The sequence below is a fragment of the Rhincodon typus genome, chromosome 6 (assembly GCF_021869965.1).
Source record: "Rhincodon typus isolate 14 chromosome 6, sRhiTyp1.1, whole genome shotgun sequence".
Taxonomy (NCBI): Eukaryota; Metazoa; Chordata; class Chondrichthyes; order Orectolobiformes; family Rhincodontidae; genus Rhincodon; species Rhincodon typus.
Window position 1 is genome coordinate 3902982 of NC_063337.1, and position 11663 is coordinate 3914644.

Genomic DNA, 11663 nt, shown 5'->3' on the forward strand with positions numbered 1-11663 from the left:
AGCAGGAAAGCTGACATTTCGGGTCCGGACCCTTCTTCAGAAAAATTCAGATTTTTTCTGAAGAAGGGCCCAGACCCGAAACGTCAGCTTTCCTGCTCCTCTGATGCTGCCTGGCCTGCTGTGTTCATCCAGGTCTACACCTTGTTATCTTAATTTCTCAAGGGGTTTCTTTTGGTGAGTTCATTTAAGGATGTGGGTATCACTGAATGACTGTCTCAGAGGGTAACACTCTCACTCTGAATCACAAGGCTCTGTGTTATTTTTATTTGTTCACAGAATGATCCTTCGCTAGGCCACCTTTTATTATCTACCCCTAAATAGCTAGAGGGCAGTTAAGCGTCAACCACAATGCTGTGGAGTCTGGAGTCTCATGTAGGTCAGGCAAAGTAATGTTGGCAGATTTCCTTCCCTAAAAGACATTAGTCAGTGAGATGGGTTTTTAAACCAATTGATGGTGGTTGCCATTAGACTAGTTTTTTACTCCAGATTTTCATTGAATTGAAATGTCACCATCTGCCAGGGCACCATAAGACCATAAGGGAGAAGTATGCCATTCAGCCCATCAAGGCTGCTCTGCCATTCAGTGAGATCATGGTTGATCTGATAATCCTCAACTCCTCTCTCCTGCCTTTTCCACATAACCCTTGATTCCCTGACTAATTCAAAATCTATCTGGCTCAGGCTTAATAATCCAGCCTTGACTTCCACAGATTCGCAAGAAATTCAAAGAAATTCCTCCTCAACTCTATCTTAAACTGATGCCCCTTTATTCTGAGATTATGCCCTCTGGTCCAAGACTCTCACATGAGGGGCAATGTCCTGTCATTTTAGTCTAAGATGAGGAGAAATTTCTTCTCTCAGAGGATGAGAATCTTTGGAACTCACTGTCACAGACGGCTGTAATAACAGAGTCCTTGTGTGTATTTAAGGCTGAGATAGATTCTTGATCAGTTGGGGAATCAAGGGTCAGTGGAGAAATTGCAGGAAAATGGTCATGAATGTTAGATCAGTCATGATCCTATTGAATGATGGATCAGGCTTGAGGGGCCAAATGGCCTACTTCCATTCTTATTTCTTATGTACACACTACTTTGAGATTATGTTTCCTGGTAGACACTCCTATGGCAGGATTTGAACACTAGTCCTCAAACATTAGTCTTTCTCTCTGCATTACTAGCCTAGTGACATTGTCATCTTGCCCCATAGTCAGCAGACCATTCACCTGGGATTCTGTATTACTAACCCAGTGATATGTGCCACCATCAGTCCCACTCCAGGATTTGAGCACAGAAATCAAAGCTGATCGGAGGTGACTCTTTCGGATGCGATATTAAGACAAGGTTACATCTCTCTACTTAGCTGGATTTCAAGATCCCAAATTACTATTTGAAAAAAATCAGCGGACTTATCCTCTGTGCTTCAGCCAATATTGATCCTTCAATCAACAGTTGGGATAAAGTTATTGAGTTACTATTATAATGTTCTTTATGGGGCAAATTAGCAGCCTTGTTTTCTAGATTATAACACTGACTACACAGAGAGATGATGGCTAAGGGCTGCTACTCTAAGGACCCAGGTAATGTTCTGGGGATCTGAGTCCAAGTCCCATCATGGTTCATGATGGAATTTGAATTTAATTTTAAAAAATCTGGAATTAAGAGTCTAATGATGACCATGAATCCATTGCTGAAAAAACCCATCTGGTTCACTAATGTCTTTTAGGGAAGGAAATTGCCAACCTTACCTAGTCTGGCCTACATGTGACTCCAGACCCACAGCAATGTAGTTGACTCTCAACTGCCCTCTGGGCAATTAGGGATGGCTTGTGACACCCTCATCCCGTGAATGAATAGAAAAGAAACTTCACGCTCCACTGCCGTAAGAACGAACAATTAGGAGCAAGAGTGGGCCTTTCAGCTCCTCCAACCTGCTCCACCATTTGATATGATCATGGCTGATCTCATCTCAGCCTTAAGTCCACTTCCCTGCTAATAACCCTTTATTCTATCACTAATTAAAAATCTGTCTCCTCTTTAAATTTACTCAGTGCCCTAGCATTGTCCTCACGCTAGGGGAGTAAATTCCACAGATTCTTGACACTTTGACAGAAGTAATTCCTCCTCATCTCTGTTTTAAATCTGCCATCCCTTATCCTAAAACTATGACCTGTAAAGGGCTTTGACACCTGCAATGGCCATACGAAAAGGCTATATAAATATAAGCTTTTTGTTTCTTTCACTGGCAAGGTCAGCATTAGTTATACATTCATTACAGCCTACAAGGATCTCCTTAAACAGCGGCAGAGTCAGCCAAAATTACCTACTGTCTTTCACATGAAGCAGTAGCGGCACAGTGGCTCAGTGGTTAGCACTGCTCCTCACAGCGCCAGGGACCTGGGGTCAATTCTAGCCTCGGGCAACTGTCTGTGTGGAGTTTGCACATTCTCCCCATGTCTGTGGGGGTTTCCTCCAGGGGCTCTGGTTTCCTCCCACAGTCCAAAGATGTGCAGGACAGGTGGATTGGCTATGCTATAGTGCCCAGGGATGTTTAGTTTAGGTGGGTTAGACATGGGGAAATATAGAGGAATGGTCTGCGTGGGATGCTCTTCAGAAGGGCAGTGTGGACCCGTTAGGCTGTATGGCCTGTTTCCACACTGTAGGGATTCAATGATCTATGAAGATCCCACTGCACTACAGCAAAAAAGTACATGTGGGATCTCCCTGATGTCCCTGCCTATATTTATTTATTCCTTAGGTGGTACGGTGGCTCAGTGGTTAGCACTTTGACCTCACAGCGCCAGGCAGCTGGGTTTGATTCCTCTCTTGGGTGACGGTCTGTGTGGAGTTTGCACATTCTCTCGTGTCCGTGTGTGTTTCCTCTGGGTACTCTGGTTTCCTTCTACAGTCAAAAGATGTGCAGGTTAGGGTGGATTGGCCATGCTAAATTGCCCATAGTGTGTCCAGGAATATGCAGGCTAGGTGGGTTAGCCCTGGGAAATGCAGGGTTACAGGGATCGGATATAGGTCTGGGTGGGGGCGCTTTTTGGAGTGTTGGTATGAACCCAATAGCCTGAATGGCCTGCTTCTATACTGTAGGGATCCTAGTCCATGATTTTCAGCCAATATGACAAAAAAAAAGAGATTATCTGGCAATTACCACATTACTGTTGTGGGAGTTTTCAGTCCACCAATTGATTGCTGTGTTTCCTACATTACCACAAGACCACACTTCAAAAATACCTCATTGACTGTACAGGGCTTTGGAACGGCTGAGGTCATGAAAGGTGCTACAGAAATGCAAATCTTTATGTCCTTTATAATTGTAGACGTCAAAATCGAATCTACCATAGCTAAAATTGTGAACTCAATACTGGCCAGGGATATTCTGTTATAGAAGGTTGACTGAGATGAATTATTATATTGCTGTCGCTGGGTCTGTCTGTAATCAAACTGAGCAAGATCCGACAGGTTTGGTGAAACTATGCAAAGGAAAGTTGTGTGGTTTAGCTAAACCAGTCCACCCACACTGTGTTACGACACAGAATGTATGCAGTTATGTTAACCCATTATACTGCTTCCCTTTTAGAAACTAGTAATTAAAAAGAGGCATTTATATGGGATATGATTGTCAGTGCCAGGATCTTTTGCCCATCCTTAATTGCCCTTGAACAGAGAGGCTTGCTCAGCTATTTCAGAGGGTCAACCATGTTGCTGTGGGTCTGGATTTGGGTGCAGGCAAAACCAGGTAAGGACTGAAGATTTCCTTCCCTGACAATTTACAAGAACAGTTCCAGGAATGAGAAGCCTCAGTGTTGAGGAGAGATTGAAGAAGTCAGGAGTGTTCTCCTGGGAGAGAAGATGGTTGGGAGGAGATTTCAAACTCGTGAGTGAGAGTAAATAGGGTGAAGCTGTGAAAGGAACAAGAATGAAATAGTACACATTTAAATTAATGCGCAAAAGAAGCAAGGGTGATGTGAGAAAAGACTTTCTCACACAGCAAGTAGTTCAAGTCTTGGATGTACTGCCTGGAAAGTGGTGGAGCCAGGTTCAGTTGAGGCATTTAAGGGGGGCATTGGATGGTTATTTCGAGAATATGGGGAGGAATGTGGGGAGAAAGGCAGGAGGTTGGCACTGGGGAAAGGAACAAATGCAGGCATAATGGGCTGAATGGCCTCCTTCTGTGCCATACCAATTCTGTGATTCTGTGAAGGGCATTGACCAGGTGTGTTTGTACAACAGTTGTCATGGTCACCATCCCTGAGAGGAGCTTTCAATTCCAGATATATTTATGCTGAATTCAAATCCCCTCGGCTGTTTTGGTATTATCTGTGCCTCCACCACGTTAACCTGAGCCTCTGATTCATGTGACTTTACCACCAAACCAGCTCAGTAAGGGACAGTAATCACATTAATGATAGTGTGCCTCCTGATCACCAACCTTGTCCATAATTTCAGGAGTGTTGATATTTCATCAGAAGGCAGACAAGTGACAGCGATAATGTCACTGGACTGGAAATGCTTCATGGTTTGGAGACGCACATTTCAACAATTATTGTTTATTTGCTGTTCATTTGCTAGGTTAGTTGCACGCATGTTTGAGTTATTTCTTTTGGCAGCATTTTACCCTGACCAAATGACAATTGCTGCATCTTTTAACGTTCAGCTCTCTCAGGTTTTATCATCTCCGAGCATGTGCTGTTTTTCAATTCAGTGATAATCCTGTCAGTGAAAAATGTAACCTCAGCACAGATTCAGAGAATATTCCAGAGCACTGACCCTGAATTACTGAGCCAAGGAAAGCAGCAAGAATGGCCTTTGAGGATTGATGGCAATGGCTGTAAATAGGGATATGTGATGGGGAAATTCTTCGAGACTATAATGACTGCAATTGTAGAGGACATTGGTGAGACCACACCCGGCGTAATGTGTGCAGTTTTGGACTCCTTATCTGAGGAAGGATGTTCTGGTAATGGAGCAAGTGCAGCAAAGGTTTACCAGACTGATTCCTGGAGTGGCAGGACTGATTTATGGGGAGAGGTTGAATCAGTTATGATTGTATTCACTGCAGTTTAGAAGAATGAAGTGAGGTCTCGCAGAAACCTATAAATTTCTGACAGGACTAGACAGGTTAGATGCAGGAAGAGATAGTAGGAACTGGTGATGTTGGAGTCTGAGATAACACAGTGTGGAGCTGGATGAACACAGCAGGCCAGGCAGCATCAGAGGAGCAGGAAAGCTGATGTTTCGGGTCTGGACCCTTCTTCAGAAAATGCAGAAACATAGAAGATAGGAGCAGGAGTAAGCTATTCAATCCCTCAAGCCTGCTCCATCATTCAATATGATCATGTTGATCATCGAGCTCAATACCCTAATACCCTAAATTTTCTGAAGAAGGGTCCAGACCCGAAACGTCAGCTTTCCTTCTCCTCTAATGCTGCCTGGCCTGCTGTGTTCATCCAGTCTACACTGCGTTATCTTAGATGCAGGAAGGATGTTTCTGATGTTGGAGACATCCTGACCACGGGTCATAATTTAGGGGTAAGGGGTAAACTTTTAGGACTGAGATGAGGAGAAATGCCTTCACCCAGACAGTGGTGAGCCTGTGGAATTCTCTGCCACAGAAAGCGTTTGAGGGCGAAACATTGAATGTTTTCAAGAAGGAATTAGATATAATTCTTGTGGCTAAAGGGATCAAGGGGGGGGGGGGGGGGGGGGGGGGGGGGGGCGGAGGGTGGGATTAGGGTATTGAGCTCGATGATCAACCATGATCACATTAAATGGTGGAGCAGGCTTGAGGGATTGAATAGCTTACTCCTGCTCCTATCTTCTATATTCCTGCATTTTGGAGAACCACTGCTCACTTTAGATCATAGCAGATTATTACACTGCAGTTCCTGGATAGGGTACAGTTACCCAGCTGTTATTTTACATGACTAATATTATTTTTTTCATTCATGGGATGTCGGCTTGTTGGCCCAGCATTTATTGCCTTTCCCTAGTTGCCCCTTGAGAAGGTGGTGGTGAGCTGCCTTCTTGAACTGCTGCAGTCCATGTGGTGTAGGTACACCAAAATACCCTTAGGGAGAAAGTTCCAGGATTTTGACCCAACGACAGTGAAGGAACAGCAATATATTTCCAAGTCAGGACGGTGAGTGACTCGGAGGGGAACTTGCAGGGGGTGGTGTTCCCATATATCTGCTGGCCTTGACCTTCTAGGTGGAAGTGATCATGGGTTTGGAAGGAGTTGTCTGATGGAACTTCGCTGTCGCAAGTCCCTATTCCTCTCTCCTACCCAATCCACTGTGACAAGACCCTCAGCCTCTCCCCTATACCATCCCCACCTCATTGTGACAGTTCCTTCACTACCTCAGCTGCCCCCCATCTCTCTTAGCTACCCTCCTCCCATGCTCATGGGTCACTGAAATTTTCAAGCACCTAAACGGGGTTGCTGTTTTTGATCATTTTCCAGATGCTGTTGTTAAAACTCTGCTTGTCCCTGTTTGCAGTTGGCTCTTGAAAATGGTCTCACTTCAACTGTGAGAGACTGTGACGTCTGAGCTACCGAACATGGCAATCTCAATAGACAGTGAACAAGAAACAAGTGACAGGATGGAGAAATGGTAAAGCTTTGAGCGAGGGAATGAAAACAGGAAACTAACCTCCCAAATAAAACAAAAGTCATTCACTTGTCACGGTGCAGTTATTCATTCGACCACTTTGTTGAAGTTCTGCAAACTCCAAGCATGGGTGCTCATCCTTGTGCTTTGATCTTAATTTTTTGTTTAAAGTGACTGTATTTTTACTTTCATTTCATCAATGCGTTGCAAAGTGCATCACAGCTAATGGATTACAATTAGCCTTATTCGCAGGGTATCACGATCATATCTGACTCAAATTCCCTGGAATTCCAACAGCACTCAAGAAACACGACACCATCCAGGACAAAGCATTCCACTTAAACAACCATCAAACCACCGCCCCTTGATATTCAACAGTGTTACCATCATTGAATCCCCCACTATCAACATCCGGGGGGATACCATTGACCAGAAACTCAACTGGACTCACCACATAAACACAGTGGCTACAACAGCAGGTCAGAGGTTAGGAATCCTGCAGCAAGTAACTCACCTCCTGACTCCCCAAAGCCTGTTCACCAACTACAAGGTACAAAGCAGGAGTGTGAAGGAATACTCCCCACTTGCCTGGATGGGTGCAGTTCCAACACGCGAGAAGTTCAACACTATCCACGACAAAGTAGCCCGCTTGATTGGCATTACATCCAGAAGCATCCACTCCCTCCACCACCAACGCTCAGTAGCAGCAGTGTGTACTATCTACAAGATGCACTGCAGAAATTCACCAAAGATCCTCAGACAGCACCTTCCAAACCCACGACCACTTCCATCTAGAAGGACAAGGGCAGCAGATATATGGGAACACCACTCCCCCTACAAGTTCCCATCTCAGCCACTCACCATCCTAACTTGGAAATATAACACCGTTCCTTCAGTATCGCTGGGTCAAAATCTTGGAACTCCATTCCTAAATGCATTGTCAGTCTACCCACAGCACATGGACTGCAGCGGTTCAGGAAGGTAGCTCACCACCACCTTCTCAAGGGGCAACTAGGGACGGGCAATAAATGCTGAGCCCAGCCAGTGACACCCATGTCTCAAGAGTAAATAACAAATATATTAATGAGTGTTACTTTCAGATTTGAACTGATAATCTGGGTTTACAATTCTGTGCAGCTCCAGTCACTGAAGCATTAACATGTTATACCTCAGTAACTACAGACAAAGACAGAACCTGTTTTCTGAGACATCTTTCACAATCTTAGGATGCCCCAAAGCACATTACAGCCATTCAATAATTGTTTTAAATGTACTTGCGGGAAATGAGGAAATCAATATATGCACAGCAAGCTCCCACGAAAAGCAACAAACCAATGACCAGATTATCTTTTCCTGTCATGCTGGTGAAGGAATAAATGCTGGGGAGAACTCCCCTGCTTTTCTGCCAATGGTATCCTGTGGTCTTTCCAAGTTCCATAATGGTTTAATGTCACATCCAAAAAAAAGACACATCCAGCAGAGCAGACCACCCTCCCCCTCAGTACTGCACTGCTTTCTCGAGACCACATTGGGAGCAGTTTGGCCACCTTTGGTCTCCTTATTTAAAAAAGGTGACATATAGTTTAGGGAAGGTTCACTCGAGTAATGGCAGAGGTTATTTACTGAGGCTACAGTTACTTAGGAGAGGTCTGGATCAAAGATTAAAAGAGTGGGATGTGAGGGGTTTCGACAGCGTAGATGTTCAGAATATGTTTCCCAATAAGGGAGGCGAGGGGCTGAAAACAGAAAACGCTAGAAAGAAGTCAGCGGGTCTGGCAGCATCTGCAGACAGGGAAAAGTTTCAAATATTTCTTCATTTAAATCACAGGATGTGGGCATTGCTGGTTAGGGCAGGATTTAGAGTCATAGATATGTACAACACAGAAACAGACTCTTCAGTCCAACTCGCCCACGCTGACCAGATATCCTAAATTAATCTAGCCCCATTGCCAGCATTTGGTCCATATCCCTCTAAACCCTTCCTATTCATATACCCATCCAGATGCCTTTTAAATGTTGTAATTGTACAAGCCTCCATCACTTCCTCTGGCAGCTCATTCCATACCCACACCACCCTCTGCTTGAAAAAGTTGTCCCTTAGGTCCCTTTTAAATCTTTCCCCTCTCACCTTAAACATATGCCTTCTAGTTTTGGACTCCCCTATCCTGGGAAAAAGAACTTGGCTATTCACCCTATCCATGCTCCTCATGATTTTATAAACCTCTATAAGATCACCCCTCAGCCTCCGACACTCCAGGGAAAATGGCCCCATCCTGTTCAGCCTTTCCCTATAGCTCAAACCGTCTAATCCCAGCAACATCCTTGTAAATCTTTCTGAACCCTTTCAAGTTTAAAAATATCTTTCCTGTAGCAGGGAGATCATAATTGAACGCAGTATTCCAAAAGTGGCCTATTTATTGCTCATCCCGAACTGCCCTTGAGATGGGAGTCATTAGTCTGTGGGATTCTCTATCTCAGAGAGGAATGAAGACATTGAATATTCGTAATACAGAGGTGGAGAGATGAAATAAGAACAGAAATTGTTGGAGAAACTCAGCAGGTCGCTCTCCACAGAAGCTGCCAGACCAGCCGAGTTTCTCCAATGATTTCTGTTTTTGTTTTAGATTGCCAGCATCTGCAGCTCTTTGTTTTATTTTTGAGGTGAATAGATTTTAGACTAACAAGGGAGTCAAAGGAGTTAGGCAGGAAAGTGGAGCTGAGGCCACAATCCAATCAGTCATGATCGTATTGGATGGCAGAACAGGAACAAGGAGCTAAATGGCCTAATCTAGCTCCATTGGCAGATGGGAAATGGAAAGTAGAAATAAACAGACCATTTTCTGAATAGCAGGTGGTGACTACCACCACAGGGATCAGTACCAGGACCCCAGCTATTTGGGTGGGACAGTGGCTCAGTGGTTAACACTGCTGTCTCACAGTGCTAGGGACTGGGTTTGATTCCATCCTCAGGTGCTTGTCTGTGTGGAGTCTGCACATTCTCCCTGTGGTTGTGTGGGTTTCCTCCCACAGTCCAAAGATATGCAGGTTAGGTGGATTAATCATGCTAAATTGCCCATAGTGTCCAGGGATGTGTAGGTTAGGTGGATTAGCCATGGGAAATGCAAGGTTACAGGGATAGGGTAGAGGGTGGGTCTGGGTGGGATACTTTTTGGAGGGTTGGTGTGGACTTGATGGGCCAAATGGCCTGCTTCCACACCGTAGGGATTCTATTCACAATATATGGTAATTATTTGGATGTGAAAACTAAATGTAATGTCTCCAAATTTGCAGACAACACAAAGCTGGGCAGGAGGGTGAGCTGTGAGGAGGATGTAGAGATGCCTCAGTGTGATTTAGTCAACTTGAGTGAGTGGGCGGATGCAGTATAATGTGGATAAATGTGAAATTATCCAATTTGACTTGATTTGACTTGATTTGATTTAATGTTGCCTTGTGTACCAAGATACACTGAAAACTGCTATTTTGTGTGCTATACAGGCAGATCGTACTATATAAATTGCATTAGGGTAGCAGAACAGATTTTAGAATATAGTGTTACATGAAGGAGGATTATTATCTGAATAATACATACAACAAGACCTGGGTCTCCTTGTACACCAGTCACTGAAGGTAAGCATTGCAGGTGCAGCAGGTGCTGAAGAAGGTAAATATATGTTGGCCTTCACAGCGAGAGGATTTGAGTGCAGGAGCAGGGATGTCTTGCTGCAATTGTACAGAGCATTGGTGAGACAACATCTGGAGTATTGTGTGAAGTTTTGGTCTCTTTACCTGAGGAAGGATGTTCCAGTGATGGACAGAGTGCAGCAAAATATTCACCAAATTAATTCCTGGGGTGGCAGGACTGAAGCACGAGGAGAGGTTGAATCGCTTAGGATTCCATTTTCGGTAGTTCAGAAGAATGAGAGGGGCCTCATAGAAATGTAGAAAATTCCAACAGGACTAGGCAGGGTAGATGCAGAAAGGATGTTCCCAATGACCTGGATGTTCAGAACCTGGGGTCATAGTCTACAACATACACGGCAAACCATTTAAGATTGAGATGAGGAGAAATGTCTTCACCCAGAGAGTGGGGAGCCTGTGGAATTCTCTGCCACAGAAAGCGGTTGACGACAAAGCATTGAATGTTTTCAAGAAGGAGTTAGATAAAGTACTTGGGACTAAAAGGATCAAATAGTATGGGGAAAAGCAGGAACAGGCCATTGAGTTCATGATCATCTGTGATCATAATGAATAGTAGGCAGATCAAAGGGCTGAATGGCCTACTAGCTATGTTTTTATGTACATTCGCTGGCCAGACTAGATTAAATGCTATCCTCTCTGGAGTGAGATTCAAACCTAAAACCTATGGTTTCAAAGGTAATTGCGTTACCACTGAGCCACAGATGTCAGCTCACCATCAGTTCCATCCCCCACACCATCACGGCTCAGGCATCACAGCTAAGAACCAGCTCGACTCAACTCACCACAACTTTTCCATCAGTTTCGAAGGAGGCAGACATGCAGCCCGCATGGCACGGAGAGACAAATTCAATGCCATCTGTCGTACAAACTGGATTGTAGGCCTGATCCTTGCAGGAGCATCCTCGATTGCAGCTCAGTTCCAAGCCTGATGTGCTGGACAGTGATGGAAGACAATATTACATGAATTCCCTTTGACCTCAATGACTTTGTGAAGCCAACATATTTTTGCCCACTGTTTTAATTAACCCTCCCAGGGTCACAACTGGCAATGACTTCAACACAGAATAAATCTGTGGAATATCCGGATGATTACAGCACAGGTGGAGGCTATTCAGGCTGTCCTTTCTGTGCTGGCTCTCCAAAAGAGCAAGTTATCTTGTATTTCCCCATGACTTCATATCTTCGTCCTTTTCAGCTAAACAATCCAATTCACTTTTGAGTGCTTCGAGTGACCCTGCCTCCCCCAACACTCCCAGACAGTACATTCCAGACCCTAACCCCTCGAGTGACCCTGCCTCCCCCCACACTCTCAGACAGTACATTCCAGACCCTAACCCCTCGAGTG

General features: G+C 44.6%; 1 protein-coding gene across 1 annotated transcript in view; it reads right to left on the reverse strand.

Annotated features, from left to right (window-relative positions):
• The window catches only part of LOC109920863 (solute carrier organic anion transporter family member 2B1-like), a 59394-nt gene that overhangs the window by 17833 nt on the left and 29898 nt on the right, over positions 1 to 11663 (reverse strand). Inside the window, exons 5-6 of the mRNA XM_048597862.1 lie at positions 11101 to 11251; positions 7785 to 7792 (exon numbers count right to left, since the gene is read on the reverse strand). Coding sequence (XP_048453819.1) covers positions 7785 to 7792; positions 11101 to 11251 — 159 coding nt within the window. The remainder of the gene's footprint in view (positions 1 to 7784; positions 7793 to 11100; positions 11252 to 11663) is intronic.